The sequence below is a fragment of the Perissodus microlepis genome, chromosome 12, assembly GCF_051167445.1.
Source record: "Perissodus microlepis isolate ML-2025 ecotype Zambia chromosome 12, ASM5116744v1, whole genome shotgun sequence".
NCBI lineage: Eukaryota > Metazoa > Chordata > Actinopteri > Cichliformes > Cichlidae > Perissodus > Perissodus microlepis.
In genome coordinates, this window is record NC_140472.1 from 9,969,803 (window position 1) to 9,989,934 (window position 20,132).

At 38.8% G+C, this 20,132-nt stretch overlaps 1 protein-coding gene across 1 annotated transcript in view; it reads right to left on the bottom strand.

Moving 5' to 3' along the window:
- Positions 1-8,834: 8,834 nt before the first annotated feature.
- Positions 8,835-20,132, bottom strand: part of LOC146375793 (voltage-dependent N-type calcium channel subunit alpha-1B-like) — a 285,946-nt gene continuing 274,648 nt past the window's right edge. The window contains exon 51 of the mRNA XM_084946389.1: positions 8,835-18,828. Coding sequence (XP_084802515.1) covers positions 18,274-18,828 — 555 coding nt within the window. The 3' untranslated portion in view covers positions 8,835-18,273. The remainder of the gene's footprint in view (positions 18,829-20,132) is intronic.

The window sequence follows — 20,132 nt, forward strand, 5'->3', positions numbered from 1 at the left end:
GTTGGCCTCTGTGCTTTTTCAGTGGTGGAAAGACTCTTTCTTGCACTGAGGTCTGCTTATTTTAAATATCTTGTACTTGTTTTAATGTCAAAGTTGGCCTCTGTGCTTTTTCAGTGTTGGAAAGACTCTTTCTTGCACTGAGGTCTGCTTATTTTAAATATCTTGTACTTGTTTTTACACCTTTTCATGTCAAAGTTGGCCTCTGTGTTTTTTCAGTGTTGGAAAGACTCTTTCTTGCACTGAGGTCTGCTTATTGTAAATATCTTGTACTTGTTTTAATGTCAAAGTTGGCCTCTGTGCTTTTTCAGTGTTGGAAAGACTCTTTCTTGCACTGAGGTCTGCTTATTTTAAATATCTTGTACTTGTTTTTACACCTTTTCATGTCAAAGTTGGCCTTTGTGCTTTTTCAGTGTTTTGGAAAGACTCTTTCTTGCACTGAGGTCTGCTTATTTTAAATATCTTGTACTTGTTTTTACACCTTTTCATGTCAAAGTTGGCCTCTGTGGTTTTTCAGTGGTGGAAAGACACTTTCTTGCACTGAGGTCTGCTTATTGTAAATATCTTGTACTTGTTTTAATGTCAAAGTTAGCCTCTGTGCTTTTTCAGTGTTGGAAAGACTCTTTCTTGCACTGGGGTCTGCTTATTTTAAATATCTTGTACTTGTTTTTACACCTTTTCATGTCAAAGTTGGCCTCTGTGCTTTTTCAGAGGTGGAAAGACTCTTTCTTGCACTGAGGTCTGCTTATTGTAAATATCTTGTACTTGTTTTAATGTCAAAGTCGGCCTCTGTGCTTTTCAGTGTTGGAAAGACTCTTTCTTGCACTGAGGTCTGCTTATTGTAAATATCTTGTACTTGTTTTTACACCTTTTCATGTCAAAGTTGGCCTCTGTGCTTTTTCAGTGGTGGAAAGACACTTTCTTGCACTGAGGTCTGCTTATTGTAAATATCTTGTACTTGTTTTAATGTCAAAGTTGGCCTCTGTGCTTTTTCAGTGGTGGAAAGACTCTTTCTTGCACTGAGGTCTGCTTATTTTAAATATCTTGTACTTGTTTTTACACCTTTTCATGTCAAAGTTGGCCTCTGTGTTTTTTCAGTGGTGGAAAGACTCTTTCTTGCACTGAGGTCTGCTTATTGTAAATATCTTGTACTTGTTTTAATGTCAAAGTTGGCCTCTGTGCTTTTTCAGTGTTGGAAAGACTCTTTCTTGCACTGAGGTCTGCTTATTTTAAATATCTTGTACTTGTTTTTACACCTTTTCATGTCAAAGTTGGCATCTGTGCTTTTTCAGAGGTGGAAAGACTCTTTCTTGCACTGAGGTCTGCTTATTGTAAATATCTTGTACTTGTTTTTACACCTTTTCATGTCAAAGTTGGCCTTTGTGCTTTTTCAGTGTTTTGGAAAGACTCTTTCTTGCACTGAGGTCTGCTTATTTTAAATATCTTGTTCTTGTTTTTACACCTTTTCATGTCAAAGTTGGCCTCTGTGCTTTTTCAGTGTTGGAAAGACTCTTTCTTGCACTGAGGTCTGCTTATTTTAAATATCTTGTACTTGTTTTTACACCTTTTCATGTCAAAGTTGGCCTCTGTGCTTTTTCAGTGTTGGAAAGACTCTTTCTTGCACTGAGGTCTGCTTATTGTAAATATCTTGTACTTGTTTTAATGTCAAAGTTGGCCTCTGTGCTTTTCAGTGTTGGAAAGACTCTTTCTTGCACTGAGGTCTGCTCATTGTAAATATCTTGTACTTGTTTTTACACCTTTTCATGTCAAAGTTGGCCTCTGTGCTTTTCAGTGTTGGAAAGACTCTTTCTTGCACTGAGGTCTGCTCATTGTAAATATCTTGTACTTGTTTTTACACCTTTTCATGTCAAAGTTGGCCTCTGTGCTTTTTCAGTGTTGGAAAGACTCTTTCTTGCACTGAGGTCTGCTTATTTTAAATATCTTGTACTTGTTTTAATGTCAAAGTTGGCCTCTGTGCTTTTTCAGTGTTGGAAAGACTCTTTCTTGCACTGAGGTCTGCTCATTTTAAATATCTTGTACTTTTTTTTATACATTTTAATGTTAAAGTCGGCCTCTGTGCTTTTCAGTGTTGGAAAGACTCTTTCTTGCACTGAGGTCTGCTTATTGTAAATATCTTGTACTTGTTTTTACACCTTTTCATGTCAAAGTTGGCCTCTGTGCTTTTCAGTGGTGGAAAGACACTTTCTTGCACTGAGGTCTGCTCATTTTAAATATCTTGTACTTTTTTTTATACATTTTAATGTTAAAGTCGGCCTCTGTGCTTTTCAGTGGTGGAAAGTCTCTTTCTTGCACTGAGGTCTGCTTATTGTAAATATCTTGTACTTGTTTGAACACCTTTTAATGTCAAAGTTGGCCTTTGTGCTTTTCAGTGTTGGAAAGACTCTTGCACTGAGGTCTGCTTCTTGTACAAGTACAAGATATTTACAATAAGCAGACCTCAGTGCAAGAAAGAGACTTTCCACCACTGAAAAAGCACAGAGGCCAACTTTGACATTAAAAGGTGTAAAAACAAGTACAAGATATTTACAATAAGCAGACCTCAGTGCAAGAAAGAGTCTTTCCAACACTGAAAAAGCACAGAGGCCAACTTTGACATGAAAAGGTGTAAAAACAAGTACAAGATATTTACAATAAGCAGACCTCAGTGCAAGAAACAGTCTTTCCAACACTGAAAAAACTAAGATTTTGAAGTTATTCACATAATGAAAACCTATACTTTGTTTCGGGCAAGTTCCCCATTCAAATGCATGTAATCGTAAGAAACGCACTGTCTTGACGAAAGCAAGCGTTTTTGTACAACTTGATATAAATAGCTGTAACTTTTGATAGAAGACTCAGACACATATTTCTGGCTTCATCTTATAGAATTTAATATCCCCGTGCTGGGTGTTACGTTCCCCTGGGGGGTCTAGGCGGTGAGGGAAGTAACAAAAAGTGTCCGGGTCAGGAAAAGGAGTCAAGGAGGCAAAACAGTTAAATTAAATAGTTTTATTAAAGTAGCTCACTAAAAGAGACGGACAAGCCGCTATCACCATTTAAAGAAACAAACAAAACTCAAATGTTAGTCAAAGTACAAAATAAGTCAAAAATAGAGCAGCTCACTAGATAAAACCACAGACACGCAGCTCACTAGCTGTAACCACCGCAAAACACTCAGCTCACTAGCTGTAACCACACTAATGGCACTCTGGCCCAGAGCTCACCTTTCCCTGGGCTTAAATACTTTTAATTACTGATGTGAGTCAGCTGTGTAACAGGGAAAGGTGGCACCTCAGGCAGAAGAGCTGGTGGGACACGCCCACACAGGCACCTTCAGGAGGAGGCCCAGCTAGGGCCGTAACACTGGGCAAACAGGTTTTGCAGCTGTTTGAGCTACGATTTTGAAGTTATTCACATAATGAAAACCTATACTTTGTTTCGGGCGAGTTCCCCATTCAAATGCATGTAATCGTAAGAAACGCACTGTCTTGACGAAAGCAAGCGTTTTTGTACAACTTCATATAAATAGCTGTAACTTTTGATAGAAGACTCAGACACACATATTTCTGGCTTTATCTTATAGAATTCAATATCCCCGTGCTGGGCAAACAGGTTTTGCAGCTGTTTGAGCTAAGATTTTCAAGTTATTCACATAATGAAAAGCTATACTTTGTTTCGTGCGAGTTCACCATTCAAATGCATGTAATCGTAAGAAACGCACTGTCTTGACTAAAGAAAGCGTTTTTGTACAACTTCATATAAATAGCTGTAACCTTTGATAGAAGACTCAGACACACATATGTACGGCTTTATCTTATAGAATTTAATATCCCCATGCTGGGCAAACAGGTTTTGCAGCTGTTTGAGCTACGATTTTGAAGTTATTCACATAATGAAAACCTATACTTTGTTTCGGGCGAGTTCCCCATTCAAATGCATGTAATCGTAAGAAACGCACTGTCTTGACGAAAGCAAGCGTTTTTGTACAACTTCATATAAATAGCTGTAACTTTTGATAGAAGACTCAGACACACATATGTACGGCTTTATCTTATAGAATTCAATATCCCCGTGTTGGGCAAACAGGTTTTGCAGCTGTTTGAGCTAAGATTTTCAAGTTATTCACATAATGAAAACCTATACTTTGTTTCGGGCGAGTTCCCCATTCAAATGCATGTAATAATCAGAAATGCACATTTTAAATGAAAATAAGAAAGTATTTCTTTGTGCCCCCCTTTCCCTGTTAATGCCCCCACCTGGCCCCCCTGGCAAAACTTTGCTAGATCCACCCCTGCACTTTTCTAAGCAGCTGTCAGCTACTTAGAAAATGATATTGGTGTTATTTGTCTCTCAGAAACAGTTCATAACTTCCCTTCAACTCGTTCATGTCACCTAAAGGGTAAACCTGTTTCTCCATTACCTGTTCAGCTCTGATGATTCAGTAAGGACATCTCCTGGTTTCATCTTCATGTTTCCCTTTCACCAGATATAATTCAATTAAATTCAATTCAATTCAATTTTATCTATATAGCGCCAAATCACAACAAAAGTCGCCTCAAGGCGCTTCATAGATACAGAGAAAAACCCAACAATCATATGACCCCCTATGAGCAAGCACTTTGGCGACAGTGGGAAGGAAAAACTCCCTTTTAACAGGAAGAAACCTCCGGCAGAACCAGGCTCAGGGAGGGGCGGCCATCTGCTGCGACCGGTTGGGGTGAGAGAAGGAAGACAGGATAAAAGACATGCTGTGGAAGAGAGACATAGGTTAATAACAGATATGATTCAATGCAGAGAGGTCTATTAATACATAGTGAGTGAGAAAGGTGACTGGAAAGGAAAAACTCAATGCATCATGGGAATCCCCCGGCAGCCTACGTCTATTGCAGCATAACTAAGGGAGGATTCAGGGTCACCTGGTCCAGCCCTAACTATATGCTTTAGCAAAAAGGAAAGTTTTAAGCCTAATCTTAAAAGTAGAGATAGTTTCTGTCTCCCGAATCCAAACTGGAAGCTGGTTCCACAGAAGAGGGGCCTGAAAACTGAAGGCTCTGCCTCCCATTCTACTTTTAAATACTCTAGGAACAACAAGTAGGCCTGCAGAGCGAGAGCGAAGTGCTCTAATAGGGTGATATGGTACTACAAGGTCATTAAGATAAGGTGGGGCCTGATTATTTAAGACCTTGTATGTGAGGAGCAGGATTTTGAATTCAATTCTGGATTTAACAGGAAGCCAATGAAGGGAAGCCAAAACAGGAGAAATATGCTCTCTCCTTCTAGTCCCTGTCAGTACTCTTGCTGCAGCATTTTGGATTAGCTGAAGGCTTTTCAGTGAGTTTTTTGGACATCCTAATAATAATGAATTACAGTAGTCCAGCCTGGAAGTAATAAATGCATGAACTAGTTTTTCAGCGTCACTCTGAGACAGGATATTTCTAATTTTAGAGATGTTGCGCAAATGGAAGAAAGCAGTCTTACATATTTGTTTAATATGTGCGTTGAAGGACATGTCCTGGTCAAAAATGACTCCAAGGTTCCTCACAGCGTTACTGGAGGCCAAGGTAATGCCATCCAGAGTAAGAATCTGGTTAGATACCATATTTCTAAGATTTTCAGGGCCGAGTACAATAACCTCAGTTTTATCTGAATTAAGAAGCAGAAAGTTAGCGGCCATCCAGGTCTTTATGTCTTTAAGACATTCCTGCAGTTTAACTAATTGGTGTGTGTTATCTGGCTTCATGGACAGATAGAGCTGGGTGTCATCTGCATAGCAGTGAAAATGTATGCTATGTCTTCTAATGATGCTGCCTAAGGGAAGCATGTATAATGTAAACAGAATTGGTCCTAGCACTGAACCCTGTGGAACTCCATAATTAACCTCAGCGTGTGAAGAGGACTCTCCATTTACATGCACAAATTGGAGTCTATTAGATAGATATGATACAAACCACTGCAGTGCAGTACCTGTAATACCTACAGCATGTTCTAATCGCTCTAATAGGATATTATGGTCGACAGTATCGAACGCTGCACTGAGGTCTAGCAGGACAAGCACAGAGATGAGTCCACTGTCAGAGGCCATAAGAAGATCATTTGTAACCTTCACTAAAGCTGTTTCTGTGCTGTGATGAGCTCTGAAACCTGACTGAAACTCTTCAAATAAACCATTCCTCTGCAGATGATCTGTTAGCTGTTTGACAACTACTCTATACAAACCGATATCATGACCAGCACGTTTTACAGCTGTGGCTCCAGCAAACCTCAGCTGATACTAGATATTAATATTAAATAAATTCTAACAACAGCTGATCAAGCTTAAACGTGCTGCTTTTATTTAGCGCGACATCCGGCGGTTTTCTCTTTCTGGCACAAAGTGGGCGATAAACAAACGAGAGAAAAGCCGATCAGCTGATCATTGATCAGTTTCATGATTAAAGTAGCAACAGGAGAGAGAGGGGAGAGAATGAGAGAAGAAGAGGCAGCGGTGCAGCAAAGACAAAGAATAACTCCACCTTTGTGTCTTTTTTCATTTTAGCTGAAGTCCGGGACTTCAGCTAAAATGCGTCCCCTCTCAGCTCAACACAAAACGCATAATAATTTCTCTTAATGCGGGAGGATTCCGTCTTTTTATGGAATCCTTTTATGGTTGGTCCCATAACTGACTGTAAAAAGTCAGCACAACGAAAATAAACTCCACCTAAACTTGGTTTATATCTGACCCAGATAGACTACAGGTCATAACTTCTTACCTGAAGTTCAGTTCACCTGACGCTCGGACCGGCAGCCGCCTCGGGTCTCTCCTCGTCCTGCCTCCCTCATCCACCTGCTGGCCTCCACCACTTGTTAATTTTACTGAATCTGTGGAAGCTCTGCGATGCCACCACCAAACAACTGAGTTATTTTTACACACTGGCCAGCATCTGGCCAATCCAACCGTAACAAAAAAAAAATAAAAAATCATCGGGCCACCAAGCAAATGCCCGGTATGCCCGATGGCCAGTCCAGCTATGGCCATACCATCAGTTAACCCTTCGCTTGCCAACTGTGGCACTCGTGCCTAGGGTTGCCAACCCCTGCTACATACATTTGGACTCTGGTCCTATGGACAGTGATGGAATCAACTGGAAGAGACATCTATGACGCCCTGCAGAACTTAAACCACTCTGCAGAGAGACGTGCGGTTTACATGTCTAGAGGAAGAGCACCACCAAGCTGGGATGTTTTTGAAAATGTTAATTTCTTATTTTGACTGGTAACAATTCATTTGTTTGCTCGTAGGATGCAGTTTACCATTGAATGAGATCAATGAGGAATAGGATAACTGCTAATACATTTGTCAAACTGTGTACGTTTACAGTAATTTAGGGTGATTAACAGATGCTGAGTATAAAAATGTTTGCATTGACACGGTCAGACATGAGGTGATCATAACTGGGAACTTTTCTAGCATAAATGTCAAACAGGGCTGAAATGTTAGATTTGTATTGTTGATTGTCATTTATGCTTAGAAATATCTACTCATATATGCTTAGAGTTTTATAATCAATGTCATGTTGCTAGAAGTTTGATCCTTAGTAGTCTGTGGAGACTCTGTGTGCCTCCCAGAGCACTCTGGCATGCACACACAACTTAAGGTCAGGACTGATTTATGGTATAGAAGGACACCTACTCTGTATCTGGTTAAGTATAAGAGCCTTTTGTTTAGATGGACCGCTAGACTCCTGGCACCAGCTTTGCCCATATGGAAAAGATATATATAAATCTTATAAAGTTTGTGTCTGTCTTGTGTGAAACTTGTATGAAAAGCATACAAGAGTGAAAACAGATATAAGATCCCTTGAAAAATTTTATAATGAAACTTGTATGTTTTGGATACTTACTAAAACAATATATGAAAATAATGAGAAAGTGGCCACTTTCATGAGTAAATCATGTAAGTTTTTTCTTTTCCATATGGGTGGGGAGTCTTCACGGGGTCACATCTCGACCCCACACACACACACACACACACACATACTTACACGACACACACAGACAAGGTGTTCTTTGTCCACATGTATACCTATATGAAACGTCATATGTTAATGAACCTATGCATATTCATGTAACCACAATAAAAGGAGTGCTATGGGGAACCTGGCTGAGAATCTGACGGAGGTCAAGTGGGTGGAACGACACTTGGCTCCAGACAGGCCTCCCTCATGCATGACTAGCACAAAGAACTTGTGTCTTGCTTTTGCTGTGTAGTAAATTGTCTCTAACGTTCCAGCGAATAGGTTTATGCTACAAACCTATCAGGGGGCATTAGTTGGTATGGAAACATATATTTAGACTTGTGCTTGTTACTTTTGATATTTAGAATATTCCTTTTGGCTCTACCCCCATTTTCACAAAAGGCTTTACCTTTTTCTAAGGCTGCCTTTGTAAATTAGAATTTGTTCTTATTCAAAAATAAGTCTGGTTCAGGTTATTTTGGACTGTCGAGAAAGGTGGGGCAGAGAGAGAAAACTAAACAAAGTTTGACAAAAAAGTTAAGTTATAAAATGGTTAAAGCCCATGGAGATTCTGTATAGCTGTTCTTGCAAAAGTAAAATGTGTTCAGCACCACCATGCATTCAGTTCACAATTCTGATTGTAAAAGCTGAAAAAGATAGCTGATAGATCTGTAGTCTTTAAACCCAGTGATTAAGGGTTTCTTGGGGACTGGGATAATTGAATATCTTACACTGCGTTAAAAGAAAGTTTTCTCTTTTTGAGCACATCTTTGAATGGCGTGAACAAGACAGCTGATGGCGTCTATATTGTTTATCCAGCAGATCAAATATAACAACACATGGTTTAGATTTCATCTTTTTTATTTCAAGGAGCTTTGTTTCATACAAAATGTATAATGTAGAAACAACAACAGAATTCAAAGTCTGGTCAACAAACATAAATTCACGCAAACAAACATTTCACTGAATCCCAAGACCCAAAGAAAGGAATGTTCCTCGTCTTCTGCAAGGAGTGGAACTACCAGTAATGTTCAATACTGTTTTTTCAATAGAAATTTGTCTATTCAACAAACCCCACAGTTTATATCAAATATTAAAAAGTAACAACAAAAGGACACATGATATCTAAAAGTAAGTAAGTATATTACATGCACATACACTGTTAGAACATGCATACGTCTGTATTTTTTTCAAGAAGAAAACCCACATTTACACCGTCAGTGTTATTCAGGAATAAAGCTGTTGGACTGCTTCTAATGTGTGGAGGCTGACTGGTCCAGACTTGGTCAAAGGTATATTTTTCTTTAATGTAATACAGACACAATACAGGTATTTTGAGATGTTTTTTTCTTTTTGGCATTATATGTTGAAACTGTTAAAATAATGATTGTATCTGCAAAAGCATATCTCTTACACTAAAAGAATGACTTTGACAGTGTTTATTTATGAAAACCTGTTATGGTGACCTAACAGGACACAACTCATCCCTCTTGGAACTATGGGATCTACATTTGACACAGTTAAAGTGTAAAGGTAAATGTTATGCATGCAAATATTCATACAAAGTTGCTACAATTTTAAATATTCTTGTTTAAGCTTTGTGCCTTTATGCATTTGAAATCTTTTTTGTTTGTGTTTCACTTTTTTTATAGCATTTTTTATAAAATATTTGGTCACAATCATGCTGAAGCCTAAATCTGAAGAGACCAGCATGTAATGCTACAGGATGGATGGAGAAACCAGTTTTTCTTGTTGCATAGCCCTACTCAACTGTCTTTAGCTTGTGTCAGGCCCCTGTAGTGTGTGTTGCTGTGGTTAAACAAACCCCCTGGCTGTTCCCTCCTAACAGCTGAAGGGTCAGAGTCTCTCTTCCTCTACTAGTCAGTCAGGTGCTTCAGAGTTTAACATCTTGTCCTTCATGTAAAAGCACATCAATAGGCATTTCATCAGAGACAATCCACCAAGTTGCATATAACAGAGATTGCTTGTGTGTAAGTCAGCCTGCATATGAAATTCAGAGCAAAGTGCAGTGCAGTGCACCATCTGTGGTGACTGGTTGGGGATGTTACTGACCCTGTCCCTGAGCCCGGGTCTGCTGAAGCTTTCTTCCTATTAAATGAATCGGTTAAATGCAGAGGACAAAATATCTCACGCATGGGGTTTGGAAATAAACTATGTTTAACCTCGTAGGGCCTGGTGTCCACATATGTGGACATTACATTTTGGGTTGTCTAGACCACAAAACTAAATTTTGTTCCACAAGGGCCTGAACTCTTACAAGGATATTATACTGCCACTGTTCTGTCAAAATTTAAAACAAATGTCCTCATATGTGGATATCCAGCTCTGCGAGAGAAAAAAAATCAGGCAAAAAGATAATTCTTTGTTTTGCATCAGGTCCCAATCACCCCAAATAGCAAAGTTAAATTAAAAATGCATGCCATGAAAGAGTTTGGGTCTTAGGAGGTTAATTGCCCACTAATATGCTACTATCAATGTGGAAGTATTGTTAGTTTGATACAGATTCTACTTGAATATTTCAAAAATAAGTGTTCTTTTGAATCTAGCATTTTTGGGTTATGATAGTATTATTCAGTGGTCAGGTGGATCTGTTGCCTGGTTACAATCCTCTCACTGTGTTTTGTACAAGCCAACTAGTCAACAATCTGCAAGCTCTGGGTACAACCCTGAAATGAAATACAACATTTATATGTGCAAGCAGCATGCTTTCAAAGATTATGAATGATTTGGAAGTCACCAGACTTTTGCATATGCATCAATATAGCAACACTAGCCTTTTTAAGATTGTGATTAAAAGCAAGGCCATAGGAAGTAGAGGTACTGGGGATGCTGCAACAAAGGCTACGTTCACACTGCAGGTGAAAGCGCATCAAATGCCACTTTTTTGACCCTATGCGACCCATATCCGATAATGGTATGACAGTTTGAACAGCACAAATCCAATATTTTCAAATCCGACCTAGGTCACTTTCATATGTGGTACTGAATCAGATACATATCTGATGTTTTAGAAAGCGACTGCTGTTTGAATGGGCATGTCACATTAAATCCATCTTTTACGTCACTGACAAAAGACAGATGCCGGACAGTGCCAAACGAGACAAACGAGAAAGCATGGTGGCGGAAACTGGAAACGGAGCGAGTCAATGAACAGAAACTGAGGTTTAGCAAATGGGGAGATGATTCTATTCAAGCTAAATGACTAAGTGTCCATATATGCCTCTGCACGGAGGTAGCAGCCACTGCTCCAGACAAGGCCATTGTTAAAGCACGGGCTCTCTTTTTTCTCAGTGTCCTTCTTTCTCTAATTAATTTGTCAAAATTCTGTTGGTTACAGCTGTGCAGAAATTTATAGACTGCTACAACAACACCTACTAGCTCTGTAGCTGCCATTGTGTGTGACGTCTTCTTTTGCGCATGGGGCAGCTTTCAGGGCCGTGAACCATTCACACTAGAGTGTTTGCTGTCACATTTTATTTGTAGTGTGAACAACTAGACAAAAAAAAAATCAGATTTGATCAAAAAATTGGAATTGAGCATTAAGACCTGCAGTGCGAACGTAGCCAAAAGGCAGACAAAGAAATATGTAATCCAGGAAGCTGTGAGACATGATGGTTGTGCAGTTTTCAAACTAAGCCAAAAACCTTCTGATCACAAGCAATCAGAAGGAAAGAAAACATTGTTTTCTAGTGGGGGGTTTTGTAACTATGTATAAGAAGAGCACAACAGAAGACCATCACAATAAGTAGTTTCAGGTTCCTGAAAATTATTGGAATTGTATGATTCTCTAACTTGCAATTAAAAACATGGTTATGGAGCATCACAACAGAAAAAAAGAATAATAAACTTAAACATTTTGGACATGAGTGCCCCTAGTGAGGACATTTATCACCTAAACTGCGCCCTAAGTCACATTTGGAATGTTATAACCTGCACACAGATGAAGGTAACACTTTGGCTTATTATGAGCTGCTACCAAGCAGTTTAACATTATCATTAAGCAATAACTTCACATTTGCTGCAAAAGGGTACTTGACTATGTTGTATGCTGTGCTAATTTGACTTTTGGGCTAGACAAAAATATTTTCCATATTCGGTCAGCTGTGTACAATAGATTTATTGTATGTCTTGAGTGATGTCTTAGGAGGAGTCATAGTTGCAAACATGGCATATGTTTTAATGGTTTCAAAATGAAACGTGAAAAATGAAAAAAAATGAAAAAATGAAAAGTTAAACTGCCTATTTGCAGTTTAAGAGGTTTAATTATTGTTGCATCTATGTTAAAATATTGAGTGAAAGCCAGTGAAATTTTTCTTGGCTATGCAGAGCAGGTCAGCTAAGTTTTATTGTTTATCCTTGTCTGTTGTATGCAGAAGAAAGGGGTATTTGCAAAATTTAAATACTTTGTGGAGTTGAAATGTGACAAGACAAATATATATACATTTTATATCTAACAATGTAGACAACCACCCCCCTAAAAAACAAAAAGCAAAGGCAAAAACAAAACACACACACTTACTTCAGAGCTCCAAACATCAATGCCCTTTTACAAATGACACTATATCCTTGATATAATGTTTCCTTAAACCATCCATGTGGGATTTTCTTTTGAAAATTAGATTTTTCCTATAAATTACCTGGAGGAGAGGTAATTTGCTGGGAAAAGCAAACAATTTAATTGTTTGACTGTGGAAATGCTGATCATTTTAGTGCAACTTTTGCACTTAACTAGAAAGCAAACAAGCTCTTGCAGAATGTTTGTCAGGCCAAAATGGTGTACACTGTAATCATACACTGTTGAGTATTAATGTGGCGGACGTCTGATCCTCCGCCACATTAATAGGCTGTGGCGGAGGCTGCAGGGAAGGTGTGGTGCAGTGAGCTCAAGGGGCAGTACTAGGGAGGTTGGAGGCACAGGTGAAGGTTATTCATCTAATGAGGTCTTTCCTTCTTTATAGTGATGTCAGACACCAGAAGGAGAGAGGTGTGTGTGAGGTCAGGTGAAAAGCTGGGACGCTGGTGCCAAAGCTGAGTGTGTAGCATAAATAAAAATTATAAACAACTATCAGAACGCTGTGTGGGGTCAGAATTATTCACAATTAATTATTAATTAAATTGTTTTGGTGATCATATGAAAAGTTACACTGTTTACCAGCCAGTGTTAATTCTGACTCACCACAATGTCCATATAGCATTTGTGGGGCTTAGTATGAAAAACATTGGATACATAATTAAGGGTTAAAAGTGGTGTTTATCCTTCTGACCAGTAAAGATATATACTGATATGTTTCTCCATATTCAATCCAACAGTTGGTGCTCAAGTGCTCAAGGCACAGACATGAAATTCGGTGAAAAGAAACAAAGAAAAAGTAATTCACTCTGCCTCTTTTATTTTCTTTACTCTGTGAAGATAGGGGCTGGTATAAGACCTTTTTTTCTAATGATTATTCTAAAGAAATTGGATCACTGCTGTAAAACTGCATTATACAGTAGTTACTGGGCATGACGTTACAATAGAATTTTTTTGATACATGTGAAAAGGTGAAAAAATGACCCAGAAATGTCAAGTATCTGAACAACAACTGATAAGCGCACACTCAGACACACACAGACATACAGTCACAGACATAGCTTGTGTCCATTTAAATGGACAAAAAATGGATTAAAAGAAAAAGTAGCAATCCTTGCTACTTTGGGTAGTAAACAGCCACAACCAACTACACCCATCCACTGCAGCTGACCCAACTCACACTCTACCACCTGAATAAGATACTTGCACTGTGACTCTCACTGTGACATCGTTACCAAAAATATACAAAGAGGTTATATCAGGTAGTTAACCAGTTCTAACATTTTAGCATGCAAATTAAGTTTCTGACTTTAATTTAAATTGAATGATATATTTATAGTTTTCATAATTAAATCCCAGCATAGCGTTTCCACAATGCTGATCCTTAAGTTCCCACCCACATGACTACATGGTATCAAAAACAACCACATACAAAAAAAACAGAACTTCATTTTTCACTCCTGTCTTTTAAGTGTAGATATTGACTCTGCTTGCAGATAAGGCTTTCTATACAACACATTTTCCTGCAGAGCTAGATATATATAATGAATCCAACATCTATTTTCATGTGGCTGCATCAGAAAACAGTGACATTGCATCTTTTTCTACGGTATATCTAAAAGGAGAGGCACTTAGTCTTAAAACATCGCAAAGAAGTCTGTAAGAAACATTAGACCTGAAACAATGGCAAACTGTAAGCAGTTCACATAAAACACTCCTTTGTTTTTCCTCATATTGTATAAAATGTGCACAATGGAGAGAGAACATCAAGGAAAGGAAAGGAAAATTTGAGGTAAAAAAATCCCAACAACAATCAAACAAACAAACAAAACTATTTCCACTACCATGCGCTACTTCATTGACTATGTGCACGAGACAATGCTAACTTCCTGGTTTGAGACCGGATGTGGGGTTGTGCATTTACGGTAGCTTTACTTTGCAGTCAATCGCTACTGCGAAGATATACTCCAAAATCATGTCCAAAACTCGAAAACGGAAAGATCGCGTTAAGTTACAAAGAGGAGAAGGTGGGAACACTCACCACTGTTGTGTCATAAAAAAATCTAATGATCAATTTTGACGTTTAAAGAGTTTAGATCGATCAGTTGTTTACATCACTCAACACAAGCAGAACTGCATTACTGCAGCAGAAGACACATCGTCCACATTCAGAAGCACATCTCTGTATAGTGACTGGTCTTATGATTTAAACAGGGAAATGTTCAGCATTCAAACTACAGGTGAAGAATAGTCAAACCAGATGTTTCCCCGTTATGTTGATATCAGTACACACCTACACAGCATGTTAACAAACCGTGAAAAAAGCCACACAAAAAATGAATGATGTGACTTACCTTCAAAATTACAGCGGTCCCTCGCTATAACGCGGTTCACCTTTCACCTCGCTGTTTCGCTGATTTTTTTAGTGCAAGTTTGCATGCTTTTTTTTACGTCACATTGTGTCCTGCCTCCTGATCGCTGCAGACGATCTCCTCCGTGACGTCTCTCCTGTACAGTACAGAATCGCTGCATCGATGCTAGCAGTGTGACTCTGAAGTGCAGTACTGTATGTCCACGAAACGTTTTGCACCGTCAAAAAATAAAATTGGCTACTTGATTTCACCTATCGCTGGTTATTTTTAGAACGTAACACCCGCGATAAACGAGGGACAGCTGAGAAATATAACATTTGAATCCATTTTCTCTTTTGCCCTGAGGCGCAGGGGAAAAATATCGACAAGTCGATGAACATCATTTACAGATATATTGGGTAAATGCCCAAGACATCTATAGAAATGTAAATCGCCGCTTGATTCATTCATTTGCTTAACTTATTTTGGACCGTAAACAGGGCGCGAATAGGACACCGGAAACAAAGCTCCCCACAGGAGTTTCCGCACCGGAAGTAGCATATGCTAACGTGCACATAGTCAATTCCTAAATTCTGCAGCGGTATGAATTCCATCTTTTCCACTGACACTGAGGGAATGTTGAAAAGGATTAGGCATCATCATGGAATGGTAAAGTCCAAAGCTAAAGACAGCACAGCTATCTGTACAGTGTCATGTCTGAGGTTTTCAAATACCATTTCATTAAACTACTGACTTGATTTTTGTCCTGATCCTGTGACTTACAGTGTTGAAACCACCATACTGACTCTGAAATGCAACAACTGACAGCAAGTAATGGTCATAGCCTCCTGAGAACCTCTTTCAGTTTAACTTATTTTTGTGTGATTCCCTGCCTCTTTGGAGCTAAATTGGAAAGGCCAGGATGTCCTCTCTTGAGAACTTAGTAGGGTAGCTCAAATAGGTTAAATCAAATGTCCATTACAAAGGACATAAATGAATAGGACATAAATGAATAGGTTGGGTCTCCAGAGAATATTGTAACATCACAAATGATTTACAATGCATATGACATATTATAAAATATCTTGTTATAATGGAGAGTTGGAAGAACAGAATTAGAATTAAATAACTAAAGAATGGTTAGCGTAAATTCTAATTGTAAAACATTATCTCATCTGTGAAAATAACAGATTTTATTCCTTGATCAGACACAAGATACAGACCCTACTTCATAGAAATAGTTTTTTGGTTAATTGTTTGACTAAATAAAGAGATATGTTGATTACAATTTTCTTGGCCAATTCCAATTTCCTATATTTTTACTAAGTATGACGTGCTGATGCTCAATTTTAATGATTCTAATTTATTTTCTAGGAACTGCAATTGACAGCATATACAAGATAAATGTAGCCACTTTGCAAAATATTGTTTTCAAAACAAAATAAATTTCTAAACTCCTGAATTTCATAATTAGTCCCTCACTGAAACAATTGAAAATACAGTGCTCTGTTATTGGCAACAGTACATTAAAAAAAACTGAAAATGAGTTGCTGTACACTCACCCTTATGTGATATATTTAACCTTACCACACTGTGGCGGGGCGTGGCTTGCGGCATCCGCAATCACCCCCGCCGACTTAAATATTGCACTGGGTCCTGTGGTGTTGGTAATGTTGAGCTGGCAGCAGGAGAGAGCTGCAGCTCTGTGTGTGTTTGTGTATAAATAAAGAATGCTGCAGAGCATGAACATGCACGCGGGTCCGCTGTGGGTTTGTTACACACACAAAAAAGGTGAAACAGATTTTTCCAGTATGTTTTTATAGATACAAACACCATTCCTTTTCTCTTATCTATATCTGTAATTGTCCTTTCAACTACTTTGATCTTTTGCTTATAGCAGCTTACTTATGGCTGGCTCTGAGCTATCTTCAATCCTAGCCACTTTGCCGCTGTTAACTTCTTTAAAATGTCTATGTTCAGCTTGGTGGAGAAGATTTAAGTGTCTGATTAGGTGTGTTGTTACAAACATATGTACCGCCCCGTGGTACATATGTTTTCACTCTCGATGAGTGAAGCTTATCTTCACTCATCGAGAGGAGCTTCTATGCTAATTGCATGGCAATCTTGGCATGTGGCTGTGAGCATGCATGTGCAAATGTGTATTTGCTTAGGCCTTTCAGTTCATGCTTTGTGTTCTTTAAGTTCAGCTGAATTGCTTGTTGTTATTAATTCGAATTCTGAACATGTGGCTGATATTTTGTAAAACTGTATAAAATAACCACAACAAATGATTATTATTATTATTATTATTATTATTATTCACATTATTATGTGAATAATAATGTGAATAATGTGTGTAGAGTTCCTAAGCAAGCCTGTCCATCAAACGGGAAGGATATGTATAGGTGTAGTATACACTACAGTTGAGCATTGGGTCTCATGGCTCTCATTGACAAGCATTAAGCAGTTATCTGTTAAACTCATTGAGCACTACCTGTTTGGCAGCAGGCACAACTACAGACTAGATAATAAATTAGTGGAGCATTTAAAAAAACAACAACAACAAAAATAAACTGCTGATCTGTTATCCTAGACAAGATTCAATCACAAACAACAAGAAATGAAGCAGCAGAATAAATTAGTATTTATTACTAAGAGGGTGCTATAGCTCAAGAGGCAGAGCGGGTCATCTGTAAAGCAGGAGGTTTGCATTTTGATCTGTGGCTGTTCCAATCTGCATGCCAAATATCTTTGGGCACAATACTAGCACTAAGTTGCTCTCCCATGGATCTATTGGAGGGAATGTTAGATAGAAAGCACTTGCATACAAAAAGCATGGGAAAAAAGTAGAAGTATGAATGGGTGAATGCGGTAAGTTGCATAACTGCTATATATGCTTTAAATGCTCGGGAAGAGTAGAAAAGCGCTATTTGAGAAGAACCAGGTCATTTACCATTTACAAGTACACCAAGTTATTACCTCAATATATATATATATATATATATATATATATATTATATGGAAAGTTGCTTCAGGATCAGTATGGTGGTGTCAATAGCAAATCAAGAACAGACACTGTAAGACATCTGATATTGACAAAAAGTCTGCCTTTCTGCTACAAGCGCTTTGATAAAGAGGATACTTTTCTATTCACATTCAAATATTACCCCCTTAAAGCATTCTCCTCAGATGTTCTCCATAACTTAAGATCTCCAAGTTAGGATTACAATAAAGCATTAAAACACACACAGTGATGATGTAAACTAAAGCCTTCAAAGAAGATGATAAAACTCATCACAATTCCTCAAAAATGCATTAAAAAGGTTTGTTTAAAGCCATGCTAGCACCATTCATCCTTCACTGCCTCCTGGTAACACCTGGGTGCCCTGACGCCAGAGCCTGGGCTGGTGCTACCCCCAAAGCTGATGTGGTACCCATTGGGCATACCAATGTTCTGTTGTTGAGCAGGAGACAAGGCTCCCATCATGCGAGGCAGTGCGTTCCAAGAGGAGTGTCCAGCACAGGGGCTGGGAGACAGCGCCGCCATATCCTGGAAGACTTGCAGCTGGTCCCGGAGGCTGCCATAGAGGCTACCCAGGGCCTTGCCCTGGCCCTGGCCCAGGAAGGGCTCTGAGCTGATACGAGTGACGGGGCAGGGGAAGTGATGAGAGCCGCTGTAACGGAGGCCATTGTGCTCTGAGAGGCCACGGCTTAGCCGGCCGGGACTCAGAGAGGTCTGGCTGGACACAAAATGCACAGGAGAGGAATTGGCAGTCTTGTAAGCCACCCCGGGTCGCGGGGTGTGGGGGATCTTGGGGAGCTGCCGACGTCCACGGCTTGGCGTGCTAGTATTGGAGCTCAGTGCCACTGGGCTGCCTTTAACCCAACCACTGCCCTAGATGAAAATTGGACAAGCAATTTGAAATGATGAGGAAAAAGAAAATATGCCAGAGAAGAAAGGAAAATGGGAAGAATATGTATAGGTACAGAGCCACCCAAGGGAAGAAAAGAAAAGAAAGACACCAAAATACATGTACATGGTAAGATAACAGCAAACATAAGAGGGACAGAGAAGACAAAAATAAAGACGCACAAATGGATAGATAATCACAGAGGGACATGATGAAAAAGACAAAGTGGGAAGAAAAGCGAAAGGTCATGAGAGGCTATACTGGAAGCAGACAGAGAAGAAAGCACTAAAAACATGCAGAGCAATCACAACAGTCTGCATTTAATTTCTGCTTGTCTATATCACACATTTGCTGATGCTCTGTCATATATGGTAATGTGCAAACAAAAAGCAGTCTTTTATTCTGCTTTTATTCAAATATATCAAGTCAATTCAACTTGACTTAAGTAATGCAAAGTTTACAGTGGAACACATATTCACTGCAAGAGTAAGTGTCTACAGGCATCTGTAAAGTATGGTGGAGTCTCTGTCATGGTTTGGGGTTGCATTTTAGCTAATGGTGTTGGAGATCTTGTTAAAACTGATGGAATCATGAGAGCAGAAAAGCAGAGCCAGATTTTGATGCAATTTGCAACAAAATCTTAAAATCTTCTGAATGGCAAGAGCTTCATCTTTTAGCATGAAAATGGTCCCAGATATACTGCCGATGCAGTAAAAGCATACCAGGACTCCATGCCTCCACAGAGCCTGGACTTCAGCAATACTGAAGTGAAGTTTGATCATCTTGGAAATAACTGAAAAAAAAAACAGGTCAAGAAAGCTGGAGAACTATTCCTGAAGAATACTTAAAAAATGAAAAGAATCAAGTTTTGTAGGGAACATTTAGACATTAGTACAAAATACTGAGTTCTAAGCTTGTTTTAACTGTACAAACACTATTTTGCCATATATATTGTATTTCCATCTTTGTTTGTATGTTTCAATAAATTACTACTCTTATTTTAAATTTTCTTGCAAAATATAAAGAAATGAAGGGTGGCTCAAGACTTTTACTATATATTGTATTTATATTAAATGCTGATATTGATAAGTTAATATTTTTCACCGGCACTAATTGACTTGTAACACCCAGCTGAAATGGAAAAGGTTCCCAGTTATCTAAAATACATGCACAGGTTAAGTGTATATGATGTAAAAACTGTCGCATAACACTATGTGGATAAATAGTGTTATGCTTTGCTATTCTTTAAAGTTTCCAGTTTGCATTGTTTTTTTTCTCGCTTTTCTTA